The sequence below is a fragment of the Cyprinodon tularosa genome, unplaced genomic scaffold, assembly GCF_016077235.1.
Source record: "Cyprinodon tularosa strain WSP-4 unplaced genomic scaffold, ASM1607723v1 ctg353, whole genome shotgun sequence".
In the NCBI taxonomy this organism is placed as follows: domain Eukaryota; kingdom Metazoa; phylum Chordata; class Actinopteri; order Cyprinodontiformes; family Cyprinodontidae; genus Cyprinodon; species Cyprinodon tularosa.
Window position 1 is genome coordinate 278,734 of NW_024039067.1, and position 22,821 is coordinate 301,554.

Below are 22,821 nucleotides of genomic sequence, written 5' to 3' on the forward strand. Positions count from 1 at the left end.
AGTTAAAGTGAAACTAATTTGCAGTAAAATACATATTCCTATTCAATTTGCCATTTACTGCTAATGAAATAAAAAATCTTGACATAACTTAAGCATGTTTTACACAATAAACTGGTTATTCAAAGCATGCAGTATAAAAGCTAATGCTACTTATAATGCATTGCTTCATATTGAGATTAAGGCCTTTATTTTGAAAGGATGGCAATGTTTCCACCAAGCTTAGCGAGTTCAAGGATCCTGTTTAGGATCTAGAGCTGATTTCAGATTAAACGGGCAACAGTCCCTTCAAATATCCGATTTCTCTGCAAGATACTTAGATACATCTAAATGAATGAAGTCAAATATCACATCCAAGCAGCTTTTTGATTGCAAAGCTGCACAGATTTACGTGTGCAGCAATTAACCCCAGGAAATCTATGGAAAGAAAAAGATTTGCAATAAACAGGAATAGCTGCAGACGTTAAATTAGAAACTGATCAGAGCCATTTACCTCGGCTAAGGAGATAAAGGAGTGGACTTTAGCTCAGGGGTCCAAAGTTCTCGTTAAAGATTAGATTAGAAACCAGTTCTTAATTCCAGAGACAGACTGGAGAAGTTTTGAGTGATTTAGGGTCATCTGCTGGCTTTTGTCAGCTTTTATCATGAAGATATAATTTTTGTATTGGCTCCATTAGCTTTAGTTTAAAACCTTTATTTCCTTAACCGTTTGTTGCAGCTGAACTATATTTGCTAACCTATGAAAAATTTTGTGGATAATGAATTTTATTCAAATAAAAATGACTTTTTTTTTAAACCAAAAAAGAGCAGTTCTGAATATAACCATGAATATCTATAATTTTAAAAAGTTTAAGATTAACAGAGTAGAATGGAGCCCTGGGTTTTGGCATATTTTTCCACTTTGAACAAAAAGATGCTTGAAGATCAAATCCAAAAATGACTGAAGATCCCAATTTGTCTAATTCACTGCGTCACAGAAACATTAAGCTTCATCTTGCTGGTGAAGATTCTGTCATCCAGGTCATAGTGATTCCAAAAAAGTAAAAATATAAATAAAAAAAAACAATCCACTGGACTTTGTTTCCAAGTTTGAAGACGTTTCACTTTCGATCCAGGAAGCTTCATCTTTTGAATCAGGAATAACCATCCTGTGTATGTATATATAAAAAAATTCACACAAAAAAAAGGAAAAAAAAAAAAAAAAAGGTGCAGTACTTTTATTTATGTTTAATGAAATTAACCTGTTCAAGTATTCTTGAGAAAAAATACATATTTATAAAACACCAACAATGTAACTAACTGTACAGGTACAGACATCTCCTCTATTTCAATAAACGCAGCTTGAGTGAAACCAGGAAGATCACAATGTACAGATGGACTCAGTTTTGTTTTCCAGCACTAATTTATGAGGAATTCTGAACTATTTACACTTAGACCAAAAAAGAAAAACAAAAAAAAGAAAAAACCAAACCACACAGGTTTGTTATTGACTTTCAAAAACCGCAAGTATAGATGTTCTTAATTATTTGAATACTTCTTATGAAATGAATTTCTCCCCTGGTTCTAACTGAGCAGAAGCGTTAGTAATAACACTCTAAGTTGCTTTGATTCTTTTCCCATTCCTTAGCTTTTATTCTGTAATCTTCTGCCACGGCTTGTAGGGAAAGAGCCCAGCACCGCCTGCTGTGGCGCATCATGTCTGTTGAAGACTTGAGTTCTTTTTGGATGCAGAATAAGGAGCCATGAAGGGAAAGTGGATGAGAGAAAAGCATCCTGTCCTTTCCTCAGGCTGTAGAGAGAGCAGGAGCAGCGTTGACCACAGGAACAGCAGCGCTTTCAGAGGGGCTCACCTCCATCGGACAGTCTTTCTCACTGGAGGGGATCTTTTTCTTAGGATCTGCATTCAAATCAAGATTGATGATCTGGTTTAAAACCAAAGAGTTTGCATTTGTTTCTGGTTCTCTCAAGTAACTCACCGCTAACATGGGAGATGATAACACAGTCGTCATCATAATCTTCCTCAGTGTCCGCCTGGAAGCCGTCCGCCTCCACAGCTTCAGCCTAACGGATGTCAACAGACGGTTTTATTTTAAGGTGCCAGCAGGAACCTAAAAATGCAGCCGGAGCTGATCGAAGGTCTTACCTGCTCAGGATCGTTGCATCGCTTCATAAACCTGGTGATTGACATGCTGCCGGCGCTCTTCCTCTTGTTGGAGGCTGAGTGGGCAGCGGCGGTTTGAGGCGTAGTGGGCGAGTTTCCCTGGGAGCCGGTGGCGGCCTGGGGGTCTTCACGGGAATCCTCCCGAGCTCCGGTGGTGAGGTAGGTCCACTTGCACGGAACTGGAAGAGCTTCCTGTCCGAAGCGTGACAGGACATCTGCGTGCACGTACCAGCAGCAGCGCTTGTAGGTGGAGCGCTTCTCGTAAACAGCGTTGCTCTTGATCAAGCGCTTCAGATGCATTCTGATGGACAGGTTTGACGTTAACGCACAGAAAATAGGCGGTTAAGATGCTTTTACTTAATGAGACTCTGCCTCACCTGGATGGAATATTTTCTGGGGGGCTCTGAGGGTTGGACAGCTTAGAGGGGGACGATGATGAGGACCTCTGCTGACGGCGAAACTCCTGAAACTCAGTGATGATCACCTTACTGCTGTTGAGATTTCCGTGCAGCAGTGGGAGCAGCTGGCCCAGCACTGAGGGAGGATTCATGTTATTAAAAGGTTATAAAGAAGTTGGTGATGATGAAGGCTAAACATTTTACTGAACACGATGTTGGGAAAAACCAACCTAATGGGAACCAAACCAGCAGATTAACGGTTATCCGACTTCTGCTCCTCTTTCCACAGATCATTCAGTAAAAGTGTGTGACTTACGCTGCTCTTCTCGTTGTCCTTTCTGCCGCAGCTCTTCAGCTGTAGGGCTGTTGTCCACAGTGGGCAAAGGTTCAATCAGACACACAGCATAAGGCTGGAAGGAATCCTGAGCGAGTCCCTCCTCCTCCCAGACGCAGCCTCTCACCACGGCCTCCAGCACCTTCATCTTCTTCTTGCTGGACATCAGTTCGTCCCACTCCCTGGCTTTCAGTTTCTGACGCAGCTTTTGCTTTTCTAGGTCTCCACCTTCCTGAAAAAACAGTTGGTATGTTTCAGGTTTCTATAATTTTCTCCTGATTTTAAAACATTTCCATGCAAATCTTGTCCTTAAGTTAAAACCTGAACATAGTTGGATTCCATTGAACTAAAGACAAGAACCCTAAATCCCTGAAACAAAAACCCAGAGAGGAAGCTTTAATCCTACCTCTTCCTCCAGCGCTCCCTCATCATCTGAGAGATAGCCATGAGGAACAAAGAAGCCATCGTCGTCGTCATCATCCTCACCCCCTTCCTCTTCCTCCTCCTGTAAATAAAGTATTTCTTTAGTTGTTGTGGGGTTATAGAAATTATTTTACATCTTGAATTTTATTAATTGAAGACCAGTTTTCAACATGAGGAAGCAAACATCCTGAATGAATTAAGTTGAGGCGGTAAAAAGCGAAGAGCTGGTTTCAAGCATCAAGTGTAGCTGTAGATTATTAGCATCAACATTTAGATAGTTTAGCAGAGACGTATTCGAAGATCTGCTGGAGATAAATAACCCTCCTTCCTTTCCTTTAAAGCCGACAGTAAAACAAAAACAGCACTGTGGCCTATCTTTAGTCTGAGGAGTAAAACTGAAGATCAGGGAGTCGAATGCAGCCAAACCTGTTCCAGCTTAACAACAACAGCTAGAAATATTTATGCATTTTACTGAAGCCTTTTATTCTATGGAAACAATGATTATATAAATATGCAAACAGAAAAAACCATCAAGCTCCTAATTTTCAAATTTTAAGGAAAGAGTAAATTTGAAACACCATGAACAAAAAGCTGTATAACAAAACCAGCTCTAGTAATATTCCCCCAGTTCTCCCGAAGATGCTAACGAACAGCTACTGTAATCTACTGATCTAGTTGCTGATGAAGATTCTCAGTCATCCAGGTCATAGTCATTCCGTCAAAACTTTTACAGAAATACTGATCTAGTTATTCTCTGGATATCCGATTGGCTTAAAACCTGAAGTCACTTGCCGCCATATTGCTACTCCTCAATCTCATGGAGTCGCTCCATAAACGATGGTGAGATGTGCAGCATTTTGCAACAACAAGCAGTTTTCTGGCTCTTGGAAGATATTTCAGTCAGTGATTTTACAGTCAGTGGATGAGCTAACAGGGTCATAACATATAAAAAAAAAATAATAATCAAAATCTGATATATATATATATATATTTTTTTTTTTTAGCTTTTATTGTCATTACACTGTCACAAGTACAGAGCAACAAAATCAGCTCTGCATTTAACCCATCCCCTTGGGCTGCCATTGTGCGGCACTCAGGGAGCAGTTTGAGGTTAAGGGTCTTTGCTCAGACACCCAGTGTGGCAGTCTGTGGGAGTGGGGCTCGAACTCTGAGCACAATGCCCTAACAACTAGGCCACCACAACTTTAAAAGATAAATTTAAATTTTTTTTTTTTTTTTTTTAGTATATATTGTTAATAACCAAGTATAGTATTATTATTCTCCATTATCATTTTGATGGTTTTGCATAATACGTTGTATTACATGATTAATTCACTTCATACTTAATATGCAATTTGATCTGCCAATTTTCTTAACCATAAATTACATTAATCTACTAATGCAATAAAACAAGTGTATAAGAAAATATAAGAAAATCATTGTTGTTCGATGCTGTAGGTTACGTATTGTTTACAATCCGACCGGTAGTAACTAGGGAGCATCAATATGGAGTCTGGTGACCTCAGTCTTAGACAAATTAAAAATGCAAGATGATAATGTGATGTCAAACTACTAATCAGCATCATCTGTCGAGACCTACCCCTTCACTGTGAGACAAGGACTCTCCTGGTTCCTCTTCCTCCCATTCTTCATCACTGTCCACCTCATAGTCCAATAAATTCTGTGAAGAGGACAGTTCTCAAATATTATCTTTAACTCAATATAGCTTAAAATTTAGGCCTGATGTTTAAAGGGATAGTTCGGTATTTTTGACATGAATCTGTATGGCATCCCCATCACCAGTGGCATGCAATCACACTGACTTACCCCTGGCAGCGTCCTGTGAGCAGAGTTATCGTCCAGCTTTGGTCAAGCCGAAAGTAGTCCGGCAGGTTTGCTAGAGCCAGCGAAATAAAACGTTTCTCTTCCCAAAACATTATGTGTTCAAAAGAGCGATATTTTTGCATCCCAAAAACGTTGTAGTGGAAAAAGTCACATGTCGTTATCACTTGGTCCTATTTTCTCTCTGTTCGTATCAGTGCGCGCCGTCATTCAGACAGCTAGGGCCTACTAACCTGACAACAGCCAGATGCATGTCTCCCTCCGCCCAGCTAGGAGCTAGGCGGAGGGAGACAAGCATCTGGCTGTTGTTGAGCTCGCTGTCTGAATGACGGCGCGCACTGATACGAACAGAGAGAAAATAGGACCAAGTGATAACGACGTGTGACTTTTTCCACTACAACGTTTTTGGGATGCAAAAATATCGCTCTTTTGAACACAATGTTTTGGGAAGAGAAACGTTTTATTTCGCTGGCTCTAGCAAACCTGCCGGACTACTTTCGGCTTGACCAAAGCTGGACGATAACTCTGCTCACAGGACGCTGCCAGGGGTAAGTCAGTGTGATTGCATGCCACTGGTGATGGGGATGCCATACAGATTCATGTCAAAAATACTGAACTATCCCTTTAAGAAGCCTCAGCTGAGCAGCTTTACCTTGTCCTGCCTGAGGGGGCAGCGTGGAGAAATATGAGAGCTCTTCTTACTCCAGGTGCCCCAGTATGCTGGACGGTAGTTCTCATGGAACTGCAGTAGCTTCATTGGTCCGTAGCGTTTTCGGTCCGGTATACCATCTGGTTTTGACACTTCCATGGCTATGCAGTCCCTGAAGGAACAGATTAAGACAGAACGTACAGGTTGGTTCCTAATGAAGCAGAAAAGTGGTTTAAAAAGTTGTTTTTTGGGGGGAAATGAGCTTCAAGTCATATCAAGTCAGAAAATGGCAGGATTTTAACATCTATTCATATCTATCCTCATCCTGCAGGGTTTGTGCGATGCACTTTGCTAAGAGTTATTCAACCATGTTCATTGTTACAGAGGCCAAGAAGCGTACCAACAGCTGGCAAATTTGGTTACAAAACATGGTGCCTTGTTGGCTGATCGTAATACATGTCAAAGCTTTTATTTATGTCCCATACATTAGTAAACAACATCGCACACAGCATGTGCAGGTGGGGGGGGGGGGGGGGGGTGGACGGACTTTCTCTACATTCCACATGCATAATTAAAATAATTATAAAAAAACAAAAGAAATGATGTGAAAAGTGACATTAAAATAATCTGAACTAAATACACTCAATATTCATATTTCCTTGATGCTTATATGGAACATCGCCTTAAGTCATTCAACCACTAAAACATGATCATCTAAGTCCACCAGAAAGCTCCAAAAGAGTCTTTATTTGCATCAATGTTTTAAACGTTGTTTGTTGCTTTTATTTTTATTTATTCTTGTAATTTTATTTTAATGTAGATCTCCATTTCTTTTTTAAGGTGCTTGAGAATATATTGTCCAAAATAGCCTGAGGAAAGACATTTATTTATACATTAAGCCATTTAATTTACCAAAAAGAAAAAAAAGCCAGTTTTCCTGTTTCCTCAGAGACAATAATGCAAAGAAATGAGGTTTTACTTATTAACCACAGCAGCAGAAGCTGTTGGTTTGATTTTGGGTTTTAATGGTTCTTCTTCCCTTTTGTTTCTGAATCTTAATAGATCCTTAGAACCAAACAGTAAATCTGGTTTCTATGTCAGCGCCCTAGGCAGGTTAGTGTTTCCAGTCTCACCCCTGTGGGTCAGCATGTCTGCGCTGAGTGGGCCCCGACCACCTGGGTTTCTGTCCGATCCAATCTTTCAGTGCGTTCGCGTTTTCAGCCGGGTTCACCAAACACCGGTCCAGCTCCTCCAGAACCGAGTCCTCACACTGAACCCGACACAGAGGCGCCAGGGACATGTTTTCTTTAATTTCAAACGGAGCAAACTTCCCACACGCAGCAGCGAGAGTCTGAAATGATAAGGAGACAAAAACAGATGGAAGCTTAAATAAGAACAGATCGACAGGGTGTAGATTTAGCTTAACCCACTTCAAGATAAGGTAGAAGCTGCATTAAAGGGACTTTGATAAAAGGTGCATCAACAACATAGTTTAAAAGAGAGAAAAAAAAAAAAAGATTTCCAAAGGAATGCCTTTATCCTTTTTCTTCTGACAATAAAATCATTCAAATCCATTTTAGATCAGTTGTGATCAACTAAACTGTTTTGATTTGGTAACAGAATAATGAAGATAAATCATTTATGACCCTCCAAGTTCAGAAGTTTAACCTTTTATAGCGCCAAACTTTCTTCCATTTTCCCCCAAAATCTTCAAAATAAAAATAACTGGTATCTTTAGTGTGTTTCTATGATTTCATCAACACAGCAAAACCTAATACATTAATATTGGAACCGAATTTAAACTCAAAGCACTGAATATGGTACAGCAGAGTAATCACATGATGTGACATTTACTACAGGATAATATTTAATAATGAACGCTCATTATATATTTAAGCCCACATAGTCATTTTTTATAGTGGGCAAATACACTTAGAGCCTGTTTGTCGTACAAGGGTTATAAAAAACTTTTACATTTTTGCGGCTCCAGACAGCTTTTAATGCTTTTTTGGTCCAATGTGGCTCTTTGAACAGTTTGGGTTGCCAAACCCTGATATAGAGGAATCAACCAATCAGATTAGTGGCTTTAGGACAACAAAGTCCTGGTAGGTTTGCTACTGCATATGCTTTGGAAGTGCCCTAATGTCGAGACATTCTGGAGGAATATAACAGACACATTGTCTTATATACTAGATAAGGAAATATCACTTTGCCCCCTGGATTGTCTACTTGGAATAAAGACTAAAGACTCTACATCAAAGAATATGGACTATATCATATCACTGGGCTTTTTAACAGCCAAACGTATAATAATGCTGAACTGGAAGGAAAAGAACTATAATTGTTTTGATTAGGGCTGCAACAACGAATCGATACAATCGATAAAAATCGACTTTTAAAAGCGTTGGCAACGAATTTCATCATTGATTAGTTATGTCGCGCGATTAATGCGTCATTAGCCGCCATCGTCGTCATCACTGCCACTCGATTGAAACGGGGGAAGAAAAAAAAATACGGCAGAGCGAGCCAGCGCCGCTGGTGAGCAAAGGCTGTTTTCAAAAGGCAGTAACGTCAACTGTTCTAATGACAGATGCCGCAAACGCAAGCTGTGTCTCAATTCGCAGACAGCCTGCGCTTTGTAAAGCGAACAAAGTCACAACATGCAACTTTTGTAAAAACAAATTAACATGGCACGGAAGCACCACTGTTATGATGCAGCACCTGAAAAGGAAACACGTTGGAGCCTTTGATGGCAGTGAAGATGAGTAACCATGTTTGTTTTGTTTTAAAGTGGGGAAACGTAACGTTAGTTTCTCAGGTAGCTCATCTGATGCTTTCCTTACCTTGTTAGTAGGTTACAGACAGTGATAAGGTTGGCTACTTATTTTACTTTTAATTTCATTTGAATTAGCTTAAGCAGCGTTTATATTTACTTTATAAATAAATTAACTTGCAAATTATGAGGGCAAGGCTTTTAAAGTTTAAATCTTCTGGCAAAGATAAAGTACCGTATTTTCACGACTATAAGGCGCACATAAACGTCTTTTTTTTCCCTCAAAATGTGCGGTGCGCCCTATGTGTGTTGTAACTGCGGACTTTTGAGACCACCTCATTGAGGAGATGATGAAAGAGTGGCTGAGGGAGGTGAATGTAAGGAGACCAGGTGTTTTTTTTCCACTCATCACCATCGATGTTTATCTGTGACTCCATGTGTGCCCATCTCACAGCTGATGTGAAAAACATGGTGAAACAAATTAAGCTGTGCTCGCTGTTATTCAACCGCTCGACATCAGTGTGAACCAGACCCAGCAGGTGCAGCAAAGTCAATGGTTGACGCTAGGGCTGCAACTAACGATTATTTTAAAAATCGATGAATCGGACGATTATTTTTTCGATTAATCGATGAATCGGACAAAAAATATTTTTTATATTAACCTCTTTATTCCAAAATAAACATTTTAGACAGAACAAACAAGCACACAAGTACAGGTTGCTCGTTAACTGTACTGGTGCAATATGAAAAATAAATGTTTGTGTTAAAACTACGCAAACTTACATGAGAAATGTAGCTCTACTTCCACAAAATATAGGGTACTTTGTTTCATAAAGCGCAAAAAAAGACATTTTTGTTTTTAAAAGCCCCTAAGGGGTTCAAACAATAGCCCCCCCCATTTCAACAAATTAGTTTTTTTAGACTAGAAGAGTTCTGCCTTTTAGGACAGGAAAGTATAGCAGTTAAAGTTGCTGCTTGAGAAAATACTGAATCATAGAGATAAAAATAGCCCTGTGATTCAAATTATAAATTGTATTTGGAATAAAAATAAGAGAACTAGGGGTGCTAAAAAACACATCCTCCAAAGACAGATATTTACATGGGAATGTGGCAGATAATTAATTGACATATTACTGATCTTGCTGGATTTTATTCTGCTTTACTTCCATAAATTGCAGGATCTTCTTTACTTTAACTTTGCCAGAAGATTTAAACTTTAAAAGCCTTGCCCTCATAATTTGCAAGTTAATTTATTTATAAAGAAAATATAAACGCTGCTTAAGCTAATTCAAATGAAATTAAAGGTAAAATAAGTAGCCAACCTTATCCCTGTCTGTAACCTACTAACACGGTAAGGAAAGCATCAGATGAGCTACCTGAGAAACTAACGTTACGTTTCCCCACTTTAAAACCAAACAAACATGGTGCTTCCGTGCCATGTTAATTTCTTTTGAAAAAAGTTGCATGTTATCACTTTTTTCGCTTTACAAAGCGCAGGCTATTTTAATTATTGTGATCAATTTGCGCCGTCAATCCCGGTGCATGCGCGCTTCATTTGCAGTCTGGACGCTGAGGCTGACTGCAGCGCTGAGAGGGACTCCTGCGGGAAAACGCGGTGGGGGTGGGGGAGGCGCCCCACGGCAGAGTAGGAACGATACATGCTTTCATGTAAGAGTCTCCAAAAGCCGCCAGTGACACCGAAAAAAGTCGCCAGATTTGTCGCTAGAACGCTTTTTAAAAAAATAGTCGCTGGAGGGGTCTGAAAAGTCGCTGAGTTGGCAACACTGCACCTGCGGCGCTGACTCGCTCTGCCTTTTTTTTTTTCTTCCTCTTTCAGTCGAGAGGCAGTGATGACGGCGCGGCGGATGACGCAATAATCGCGCGACACAACTAATCGATGATGAAATTCGTTGCCAACGCTTTTAAAAGTCGATTTTTATCGATTTTATCGATTCGTTGTTGCAGCCCTAGTTGACGCGCGTATAGGCGCAGCAAAAGGTCCCGCAGCGCGTTTTGAGCAGCAGGCGCTGCGCGTCGGGAGCGTTTAAGCATCTGCCAACGCGCTGCTGCTGCTCGAGATGGAAAAATTGAAGTTTTGCTGCTGGAAGCACCGCATCAACAAATCAGAGAAGCTGATCTGGGAGCTGACAGCGAGACAGACACATCGCTCTGATGACATATGATATTAAGGCAAATGAAAGGGCTGGATGGATGAGGAGATGATGAAAGCGTGGCTGAGGCAGGTGTATGTGAGGAGAACAGGTGTTTTTTTCCACACATCACCATCGCTGTTAATCTGTGACTCCATGCGTGCCCATCTCACAGCTGATGTGAAAAAAAAGATGAATCAAATGAACGCTGTTATCCCAGGAGTCTGACAAAGGAGCTTCAACTGCTCGACATCGGTGTGAACCGGCCGTTCAAAGTAAGGCTGCGAGCGGCGTGGGAGCGATGGATGACAGACGGAGACCACAGTTTCACGATAAGTGGAAGGCAGCGCCGGGCAAGTTACGCCACCTTTAGCGGATGGATTGTTGATGCTTGGACTAACGTGTCTGCTGGCTCTGTTGTTCAAGCTTTCGCAAAAGCCGGCATTATTCCTGAGAAGCCGCCCGGCATGGAAAGTGACTGACAGCGAAGAAGGGGAAATTGGCATGTTTGATTTAGCGCAGCTGTTTAATTCAGAAACAGAGGATGATGACTTTGATGGGTTTGATTAATACTTTGTAATAAATACATGAATAAAGCACAATCATACTCAGTTTTGCTCCCGCTTTATTTTTCTACCTGAAAACTTAATTCAACAGTAGCCTCTGGGCAGGGTCTCCTCCGGTTTTACCGCGGTGGCTGGCAGGTGTTTTTTCATCTAAATAATCTGAATCTTGCAGCTATATTTGCTGTTATCAGTGGGAATAAAGTAGTATTAATATGTTTTTAAGTGAGAAAGTCCACCTGAAAACTTAATAATTGCAGTCAGTTCATCCAGATTATCATCGTGCCTATACTATTTCTGTCGGAGCCGCTCAGACCCCCACATACCAGCGGTACACCGACAGTAGAAATCCCTTCAACAGCAGCCTCTGGGCCTGGTCGCCTCCGGGTTCACTGCGGCGGCTGGCAGGTGTTTTTCATCTAAATAATTTAAACTGCAGGCACCAGGATACAGGTAATAAAAGCGAACATATTCCGTCGGCAGGTTTCAGGATTTTAAGTTAATTTATGAGTGATCACAGCGCTGTGTCATCTGCAATGTGTCTGTCTCACGGCCAGCTCCCAGGTTTGATTAATACTTTGTAATAAATACATGAATAAAGCACAATCATACTTAGTTTTGCCCCCGCTGTATTTTTAAATACGCAGTAGAGGTTTTTAAAGGTATTAGAGGACATGTACCGGTATATAAAACCCGCGCCCTATAGTCCGGTGCGCCTTATGTGTGTGTTAAATACAGAAATGGCACACATAACTAAGACTGCGCCTTTTAGTACGGTGCGCCTTATGGTCGTGAAAATACGGTAATCATTGCAGTCAGTTCATCCAGATTATTATCCTGCCAATACTATTTCTGTCGGAGGCGCTCAGACCCCCACATACCAGCGGTGCGCTGACAGTAGAAATTCCTTCAACAGCAGCCTCTGGGCCGGGTAGCCTCTGGGTTCACCGCGGCGGCTGGCAGGTGTTTTTCATCTAAATAATTTTAACTGCAGGCACCAGGATACCGGTAATAAAAGCGAACATATTCCGTCGGCAGGTTTCAGGATTTTAAGTTAATTTAGGAGTGATCAAAGCGCTCTGTCATCTGCAATGTGTCTGTCTCACGGCCAGCTTGCATGTTTGATTAATACATGAATAAAGCACAATCATACTTAGTTTTGCCCCCGCTGTATTTTTAAATACGCAGTAGAGCTATTTAAACGTAGTAGAGGACATGTACCTGCATATAAAAAACGCGCCCTATAGTCCGGTACGCCTTATGTGTGTGTTAAATACAGTAATGGCACACATAACTGAGACTGCGCCTTTTAGTACGGTGCGCCTTATGGTCGTGAAAATACGGTAAAGAAGATCCTGTATTTTATGGAAGTGAAGTGATATGTCAATTAATTATATGCCACATTCCCATGTAAATATCTGTCTTTGGAGGATGTGTTTTTTAGCACCCCTAGTTCTCTTATTTTTATTCCAAATACAATTTATAATTTGAATCACAGGGCTATTTTTATCTCTATGGTTCAGTATTTTCTCAAGTAGCAACTTTAACTGCTATACTTTTCTGTCTTAAAAGGCAGAACTCTTCTAGTCTAAAAAAAACTCATTTGTTGAAATGGGGGGGTATTGTTTGAACCCCTTAGGGGCTTTTAAAAACAAAAATGTCTTCTTTTGCGCTTTATGAAACAAAGTAGCCTATATTTTGGGAATGTACAGCTACATTTCTCATGTAAGTTTGCGTAGTTTTAACACAAACATTTATTTTTCATATTGCACCAGTACAGTTAATGAGCAACCTGTACTTGTGTGCTTGTTTGTTCTGTCTAAAATGTTTATTTTGGAATAAAGAGGTTAATATAAAAAATTATTTTGTCCGATTCATCGATTAATCGAAAAAATAATCGGCCGATTCATCGATTTTTAAAATAATTGTTAGTTGCAGCCCTAGTTTTGATGTACAGAATTGGAACAAAGACTTTTTGGAATTGGTTGCTATGGAACAGGCCGCCATAATCCTTGACAATCAACCAGATTCCGAAATGTCTGGACCTTGGCCCACACTGAAAATGTATTTACAAAAACGTACACAATAACCACCTGTTACTGTCTTGATAAGTGCCCTCTCTATCACGTATATTATGGCAAACTCTGTACCTCCCCCTTGGATAAATGTGGATGTGTGTAAATATATGTGTATGTCTTTGTAGCTATATGTATGTATATGCGTAAACAAGTGTATATAATATATATATATATATATATATATATATATATATATATATATATATATATATATATATATATATATATATATGGGCTAATACACTTAGAGCCTGTTTGCCGTACAAGTCTTATAAAAGACTTTTCAATTTTTGCGGGGTTTTTTTGGTCCAATATGGCCCTTTGAACAGTTTGGGTTGCCAAACCCTGATATAGAGGAATCAACCAATCAGATTAGCGGCTTTAGGACACCAAAGTCCTGGTAGGTTTCAGACGCCATCACAATGCGCTGATCTGAATACGGCTGGAAACCCTGACTTTGTTACAGCAGTTCTGGCAGCAAACCGCTGGGATAAACTTATGGAGGGAAACCCCAGACCTCAGACTGTTTGAAGGTCATTCTACCAAATATTGAGGAATATAATCAACTCCTGAAACTGAAGGAAGCATTAAAATACAAATAAATGTATAAAAACAAAACAGGCTATAGATAAAGGAGACCTACTGACCTTCGGCGCCTGCTGGATTTTTGGTTTCTGTAGAAAGCGGGTTATTTCTGCCTTCTCAGCTTTCAGCCGCTGTAACCAGAATCAAACAGTCCAAACGTTAAACTTTCAGCCTTTTTAAATCACTTCTACATCACCTAAATACAAGCTTCTACAAAACACCTACATCCTTCTCTTCTTTCATCCTTTTCTCTTCTTCCTTCACCCGCTTCTCTTCCTCTTTCTTGCGTTTCTCCTCAAGCTTTGCCCTGAAGTGGAGGAATAATGTCACATCCAGTTTCTGATCAACACCATCGAGGATATACAGGACCGATAAGTTTCTGGACTCACTCCATCTTTGATTTCCGCAGCTCCTCTTTTGCTTTTAACCTCTCTGCCTTTTCCTTCTCTTCTTTTTCCCTTTTCTCTCGTTTTTCTCTCTCCTCTTTTTCTTTCTTCTCCCTTTTTTCCTTTTCTTTCTCCTCTCGGAGCTTTCGAGCCTCTTCTTTCTTCTTTTCCTTTGCAGCTTTGGCTTCTTCTTTCTGCCGTTCCTTCTCCTGTCGCAGCCTCAGCCTTTCTTCTTGCTCTTGTAAACTCTGTAATCAGACACGACACTTCAAATAATAGAAGAAAAACATTTCTTTTTTTTTTATTTGTTTGGACAATTTTTACAATGGGAGACTGTATCTGCCACCAATTATCAAATACTGAATGTTCAGAGCAACTAGGATGTACAATAAAAAAAATGGAGTTTATATAGCTGAGCTTTTAAAATTCAATACATATCCCAATTTTAAACAAATAAAATAATATTTGTAATGTTTCTAAGCTCTTCCAGGTTCTGCTAACTGAGTTAAAACCTGACTGAAAATTCAGTCCATTGGAAGTAAGGCCATAACAAGTGTTGAACAGGGTTGTTTTTTCAGTAACAGAGTAATTTACTAATTACTTTTCAAATGTTAATAAGGCAGTTACCTTACTTGTAATCTAACGCAGCACATTGTTTGAACTTGACAAATCAAACTGGTACTTTCTTGGTTGCAGAGATCTTTCAGTGCAGAGGCCAAGCAAAAACTAAGATACAGGAAAATGATTGGCTGAGGGGGCGTAGAGTGGGCGGATGTTCAGCATATAATGGTTGATCACAGAGAGGAAGGAAGCGAGGCAATGGCATCTCTGCAGACTATTTTGCTTATCGATTAATTGTTTAATAATCAAGATAGCCAAAGGTTCTAAAAGAAGACTTTTTATTAAATTAAAGCAGGTGAAAATATAGAATATTGACAGATAAAAAAGTTTTTCCATCTTAAATGCAAACTGTTAACATATTTTTCACAATTTTGGTGTAATTCTTGATAAAGGTAGGTTGCTCTGTCACCTAAACGCTCTATACTCCAATTAAACATTAATATTAGTTGCCGATTACTTCAGTAACCCTAATTAATCATGATTAATTGTTTCAGCTCTGCTGCAGAGACAGTTATACCTAAATTTCTAAACTGCGAAGATTTTCTAAAATCAAAATATAAAACGTTCCTGTGATTTGCTTTTTACATTACATCGTCTCACCATCACTGCAAAGCATTTTTAGTGTTTCTCTTATATTTTTTAGCCAAATAAACTTCTTCATGTGCAAAAGGGTCTAATTTGCTTTAATGTTCCTTTAATATAAAAATGTTAAAAATTAATAATCACATTTACATAAATATTTTGTAATTGAGTGTCTTGGGCCACACACAAAGCAGAATGGTGAATTCCAGTATATCTTCAGATTTCTAGTCATTTTCTTTATTTAATTACATAATTTGTTATTCAATATTCTATATTCAATAATTACATTCCCAGTTCAACTGAAAGTCAGGGGTTGAGGTTAAGGATTTTTACCACTTGCCCTTTGGGCAAGTGACTTTCACATTTAATTTGCCCAGAAACAATTTTTACTTGCCCAGTATAATGTGTGATAAATATAGTTCCTAATATTCATTTTTTTATATATATCAATGAAACATGTTTGTTTTTTAAATGTTTTTTGTAATTCAGTATTTTTTAGGTTTCCAGGTTCCTGGTGTGTATCTGCATGCGTCAGATAATGAACTCAAGCCTACATTACCGTGTTAACATGCTTTTCAATCCTTCCTGCATATTCTTTTCAAACTAAACTTTGCTTTAAACTGTTGTGTGCTTGGAAAAATATTAATTGTAATGTTAAAAATCTACAAAAAAAAAAAAGACAAAAAAAAATCATGACAGGTTAAAAACTTAAAACAACACTTTTTGGTTGTTTTCTTTGAATGTAGGTGATTTCTGAGTGATTATGCGAACGAAATGATACAGAAACGCAGGTACAATAGCGCTTTCTAGCTTGTTTGTCGTTTTGCTAACTACATCAAAATTACCGCTAGGTGGACAAAAACCACGGCACCTGGCGGAAAATCAACCAGCTTTTTCAAATCACGCGTCTTTTTCAAATCACGCGAGAATGTGAACAAAACAACAAAAATGGCGCCGGCAACGCTTCTGGATCGTTTTCATCGAATGCCGGTGATTTTAAAGTAATTTTGAGTGATAAATAATTTTTTTTGCGAAATTTGTTCTCCCAACAATAAAAACTACTTCTGCCGTGAGAATCGGGCGATGGTTAACATTAGGGATGCACGATAAAATCGGCCCCCTATCGGTATCGGCCTTAAAACTGAATATCGGACATCGGCCACCCCACCGATATTTAACCCGATAATTGATCAGCTTCTGAGTTTCTAAAGTCTAAAAAAAAAAAAAAAAAATACTTCTTCTTCCTCAAAAACTTCTTTTTTAGACTTAAAAACTTCTAAAGACAAGGGAAAAAATATTGATACATGAAAATATCACAATGTCTTCATATGCTGATATATTGCCATTTAAAAACACCATATCAATCTCTTTTACTAATGAAATATTGCTATATGTCATCGTTATGCTACGAAATCCCCCGAAAATTCACGAAACTTTGCCATATTTTTATATGTTGATATATTGACGCCGTATCGATCTATTTTACTAACAAAATCTCACAAGAATTTGCAAAATATCACGAGAGTTTGTAACAGAACGATAAAACTTCACAAGATTTTGAAAGTAAAATAGATCGATACCGTGTTTTTAAAAATCAATTTGATATCAGCATATGAAAATATATTTTAATAAATTATTATTTTTCAAAGTGTTAAAAATGGATAACAAAACTGCTATTTTCAATGACTACTTATTTTTGTCCAGCTTTAACATCGGTATCGATATCGGTTATCGGCTACATGAGTTTTAAAATATCGACATATCGGATATCGGCCAAAATCCCAATATCGTGCATCCCTAGTTAACATCGAGCCCTGAAAGGTCAGATAAATAAAAAAATCCTAGAAATTCATTGAGATTGTCGATTTAAAAAAGTAACTGCTTAGTTACAATAACTGGGTTACAAAATCAGTTACTCAGCAACTGAGTTACTCTTTGGGAAAAGTAATTAGTAACTGTTTTAAGTAACACCGTTCCTTAGAGAACTCCCCCAAGTTCTTAATATTATCCTCTTTTCTAGCAGCTGAAAGACACCGATCCACAAATTAGACTCTTTACTGACTCACATTCACTTCTATTCGACGACGAATTACGGCTTTCAGAAAAGGAATTCCCTTTTGAGTTTAAAGTGGCAAATTTATGAGTAGAAACACCCACATTTACGAGAGTATAAACATGCAAATATAAAAGAAAATGCAGCAAATCAATAAGAAAGCAAAACACACATTTAGGAGAAAAATATGCAAAATCTACAACTCTAAAAATACACAATAAAGTCTGCTTGCTGCCTGAACCCAAACTTCACGAAAAAGCAGGAAGTTTTCCAGCTCCTTGAGAAATCAAACAAGAAAAATTAAATACCAGTATGAACAATATTGGAACCAGCTACTTGGATGAAATATTTGTAGAATATTATAACTACAATTACTTTATTAACAAATAAATATATATCACCATTTCTACTGTTTTTTATTTCAATTAATTTTGTGTTTTAGAGGCTGTATACTGCATTTAACAATTGATTGATTACTAAATCATTTGGCAGCCACCTTACCCAGTTCTCCCAGTGTGAGCTAAACATCAAATATCTAACCTTTAGTGAGCGTCTCTTGATCTTTCTCTGATCTGCTGGTATCTGAGGGGTGTTCGGGGTCTTTGGCTCCTGTAACAGAAATAATATTTCAAGGGACATATACGTCAAAACGTAGAAGTACTCGATCAGTCGAGTCATAATTCAGACAAGCAAAAAAAGCAGCACACATGCGGGTACATACTTTAGACGCAGAGACATCAGTCTTGGTGTTTTCTGGTGAGCTGTCAGACATGGAGCTGGCCGATGACGGCGACTGTGTCGACTTATTTCCCAAACTGGAAACATTTCCCGACTTGCTCTGCTCCTCTGGCTCGCTGTCTGAATCCTGAGAAGTATCCAGCTGAGAGATGGAGGTGGGCTGATCCTCTTGTTCTTCTTCCGCTTCATCGCTGGTAATCACAACACAGTCTGCAGTTTGTGCTTTAGGAGAGTCAATAACGTTTTTGCATTGGCCGGAGCCGCTTTTTCTGTCTTTGTGCTGATCCTTTTTTTTCGCTGTGGGACGAGAAGAGGCTGGAGCAGGAGAACCTGCGCTCTTTACAGGAGAGGAGTTGTCGTCCTCGGTCAGATCGATGACCACTTTATTGTCCGAGGACGCAGAGGAAGCAGAACACCTGCGCTTCAGGAAGCCGTCAAGCGGGCCGCGGCCATTCACTAAAGGCGGGCCGCTGCGTTCGGAGAGAGGAGAAGACTCGTTCTCGTCCTGTGTGTCTGGGGCTTTGGATCCGGGGCAGGCATGAGTACACGGACGTTTGGGAGGCTGGTTCTCTTTCGGTTCAGTGTTCAGGCGCTTGAATGGGAGACGAGCTGGAAAACAGGAAAACAGAAAGTCACATAAAAGTGCAATGATCTCCACCTGTTTAATTATCCCCTCAGCTTAATCTGTTCATCCTTCTGAATAATATTTTACTTAAAAACTAAATTAAAAAACAACATTTAAAAAAAGTGGTCCGCTGTAAATCTTTAACTGTCTTAAACCTTAGAGGAAAACACCTGCCATCATATATTCGTGATGAGCAGAAAGCAGATTAGCTTAGAAGAAAAACAAAAATTGGTTTGAAAAGTATTTTATTAACTTAAGAAATTAAATGTCATTCTGACACTGCATGTTATGTTTATCTAGATATTTGTTTGTATCAAACAAAAAAGTTATTTTGATGATGTGAAACATTCTATTCAGACAGGAAAAGCAGAAAACAGAAAACATGTACAAGATTGGAAAACTCATTAATATACCATCTATATGTTTAACAGTGATAGATTGGTGACAGTTTCCACATACTTCACATTGATGGACTAAAGAGCAGAACCTTTAACTGAAAATCATAATAATCATAATAACAATAAAGATAACTATTTGCTACATTATTAAAGAGGATTTTTTATATTGTGATATAAAATTAATCTCTAAAATTTGTTCAGATGTTAACAGATTAAGATACAGAAAGTTTTTCTAGTGGTTCTAATAAAAATGTTTTAACATTTACATTTCTTTCTTGGATGATACAATCAATCTGCAGTAAAAAAAAAAAAAAAAGTATAAATGAGAGTCACAAAAAGAGTGAGCTTGGCTGATTTTCTGTTCAATTAATGACTAATGTAGCTGATTAACCATAAAACTGCCGCTCTAGACAATAATCAAGGTTTGAATAATTGGGAAGGCAGTAAATCCAAGCTGTGTTTTTAACTTAAAGGAATAGTACACCCAAAACATGATTAGCCTTCATTTTCTACTCACCCCCATGCTGAACAACACTCTGGAGTACTTTTTTGATATCTCAAATGCATCTGGAGATCTGGGAGGCTTCTTGCTGTCTGCTGACATTCAAATAATGGAGGTCTATGGCGCCCGAGACAGAAAGGTCCATAAAAGTCCACAAAAACGTGTCAATATTCCTCCATACTGCTCGTCCAATGTAATCCAAGTGTCCTGAGTGGGTAGCATCCAGAATTTACTCGAAACGAAGTGATTTAGAATGTTTTAGAGCCTAAACAGTAGTGTATAGGATTTCCTAATAGCGCCCCCATGCGCGCTCACGATTCTACGGAAGCCGGCAGACCAAACCAGCGCATTCAGCTCGGCAAAGAACTCATGCTCTTCCTCAACACTGAAGTCCTCAGACATTTTTCTTTCTTTGCACAGGTAAACAGCACATTTCTTCTTCTACGCTTGCATTATCGGCAGAGCAGACGCTGAATGCGCACTTTCTTCCGGTTTGGTCTGCCGGCTTCCGTAGAATCGTGAGCGCGCATGGGGGCGCTATTAGGAAATCCTATACACTACTGTTTATGCTCTAAAACGTTCTAAATCACTTCGTTTCGAGTAAATTCTGGATGCTACCCACTCAGGACACTTGGATTACATTGGACGAGCAGTATGGAGGAATATTGACACGTTTTTGTGGACTTTTATGGACCTTTCTGTCTCGGTCACCATAGACCTCCATTATTTGAATGTCAGCAGACAGCAAGAAGCCTCCCAGATCTCCAGATGCATTTGAGATATCAAAAAAGTACTCCAGAGTTTTGTTCAGCATGGGGGTGAGTAGAAAATGAAGGCTAATCATGTTTTGGGTGTACTATTCCTTTAATGTAACTATTTAGCTTTTTTTTTTTCAAACATTTTGAATTTTCTTGATCATTCAGTTTGTCTACGAAATTAAAACAGCAGAACAACTAAAGCCAGGTTTTACCTTGAATAAGTTTCTTGTTGGCATTGTTACTCGATTTGCAATCCATGCCTGAAAAATAAAGAAAATTAACAGATTAGAAATGAATTGACCAAATCTGCAAATATGTTTTGTTTGAAACAGATGTGTAAAAAAGAGCAGTAATGAAGCTTTGGGAATATTAATGACAATGATGTAGGTGAATGGATCACAGTGATATATTCTGTTAACTGAATGGCTAATGCACAGCCAGCAGATTAGAAATGTAAAGATTGACACCTGATACTGTATGATGATGCATTTATAAGTCATAACAACGTGCAGCATGTGTGTGCTAACAGCACAACAACAGGTTGGATGTTCACAATCCCGCCAACCTGTTTATCATTCTGGTCTAGAGGCCCAACCGGATCCAGTCTGCAGAGGCTGCAGCACCTCCATGTCATCAGGTAATGGGTGATTATCCTTCAGAAAACCCGCACAACACGCCAGTAACATGTTATCCAACAGCAACCAGACATGGATATAAAGCTAAATCCAGAGAGGAGGCCTGACAGCTCAGTTATGAGGACAGCTCAGTTATGAGAACAGCTTCCATCCGAACCACTAGCCTCACAGCCATGCTACATGGCTAGCTTCGCCTGCTAATTTAATGACACTAGACAACTAATTCGCTACGCAACTAAAAACTTTATCATGATTAACTAATAATATAGAAAACAAACTGAAAACAAGACAACTGAACAAAGTAACTTCGTTTCAATGTTTCTGTCCTTACAAATACGTTTTCAAGTCAGTTTATAACTCAAATACTTTGAAGTCAGTAAGAGATTTCTGAGCCAAACAACCATTTTATGAGAACTAAGAAAGGCGTAAGGATGTCGGTTACTGGAACTCTTGAAAAAAATCCCAACAATGCGATACACACTAATAAAAACAGCTTTAGTTACATTGTTCGACTGATACATCGTAGTTATAAGTATTTGCTTCACTGCTGGCCCATTTGTTAACATTTGTATTACAAGCTTTAACAATGTTGAACTTTTTTAGACAAGTAATTACCTCTTCTGTGGGGGGTTGATGCTGCCAAATGTCCGTCCACAGATGCGTTTTCCGCGGCCAACATCCCAACTACTAAACCGGGGCCTCTTTCGGTCGCAATGTTGTGCGGCTAAACAAATTTAACACATAAGCAAAAATAAAGTAAACACTGGAAATTACCACCCCAACGAGCGAACTGATATATTTGTTTCTATTTACACGTCATGTAACTCTACTTTAATTCACATAATCATAACTAGGAGTCTTTCCGCATATCCTGCACTCCCTCTGTTCACCCCGCTGACTGCCTCGCGCTCCCAAGTCGGAATTGGCGGGAGTCGGTTCCTTCTTTCAATAGCCTTTGCTGATTGGTCGATATCGTTTCGTGGCTCTTCCAGGGTAGGTTGGATTTGTTCACCTGCCTGACACGTTTGCTAGAGCGAGCGCTCGAAAGTTGACAAATGTTTAACTGTACGTGAAGCACTGCTTAATGCTATTGAGGATTTCAGTCTTTTTTTATGAAGATAATACATTATAATCCCCTAGACTTCATTGGGTGAACCGGGAGGTTTAAATTACATATATGACATGCACATCTTACTGAGCAACAGTAACTAGAACCCAAACATGTCACATGTCTTACAAAGGAAGCGCATTCTTCTGACGGATGTGTCGTGCTTTATGATTGGGCGCGGAGCTTGGCTGTATGACGTCACTGGTTCCGCGAGTCCGCCATACTGTGAGAGGCAAGGTTCGCGCTAATCTTTTTACCAAGATTAAGGTAAAAATTCTGAGATTAAAGACAGGAATGGGAGAAAAAAAGTCAGAATTCTAATATTTAAGTTAGGATATGAGATCAAAGACAAAATTCTGAGATTAAAGACAGGATTGGGAGACAAAATCAGAATACTGAGATTAAAGTCAGGATTCTGAGATTAAAGACAAAATTCTGAGATTAAAGACAGAATTGGGAGAA

At 39.1% G+C, this 22,821-nt stretch overlaps 1 protein-coding gene across 1 annotated transcript; it reads right to left on the minus strand.

Moving 5' to 3' along the window:
• Positions 1-1,199: 1,199 nt before the first annotated feature.
• Positions 1,200-22,180, minus strand: chaf1a (chromatin assembly factor 1, subunit A (p150)). Its single transcript, XM_038295314.1, has 16 exons — positions 21,867-22,180; positions 20,829-20,876; positions 18,317-18,942; positions 18,136-18,204; positions 14,343-14,587; positions 14,179-14,260; positions 14,016-14,084; positions 6,938-7,155; positions 5,808-5,976; positions 4,914-4,994; positions 3,297-3,395; positions 2,873-3,122; positions 2,536-2,692; positions 2,141-2,459; positions 1,974-2,058; positions 1,200-1,894 (listed from the first exon to the last, which is right to left on the minus strand). The coding sequence occupies exons 1-16, from the start codon at positions 21,928-21,930 to the stop codon at positions 1,782-1,784; spliced, it is 2,694 nt and encodes an 897-aa protein (XP_038151242.1). The 5' UTR covers positions 21,931-22,180; the 3' UTR covers positions 1,200-1,781.
• Between the last annotated feature and the right edge of the window lie 641 nt (positions 22,181-22,821).

Bases quoted from the DNA above. Each gene is read 5' to 3' on its own strand.
- chaf1a (XM_038295314.1), bottom strand. From the start codon at position 21,930: ATGTTGGCCGCGGAAAACGCATCTGTGGACGGACATTTGGCAGCATCA. The intron at 2,460-2,535 runs GTGAGGCAGAGT...CCTGTCCATCAG, and splicing joins CCAGAAAATATTCCATCCAG to AATGCATCTGAAGCGCTTGA. The intron at 2,059-2,140 runs GTAAGACCTTCG...GACATCCGTTAG, and splicing joins GATGCAACGATCCTGAGCAG to GCTGAAGCTGTGGAGGCGGA.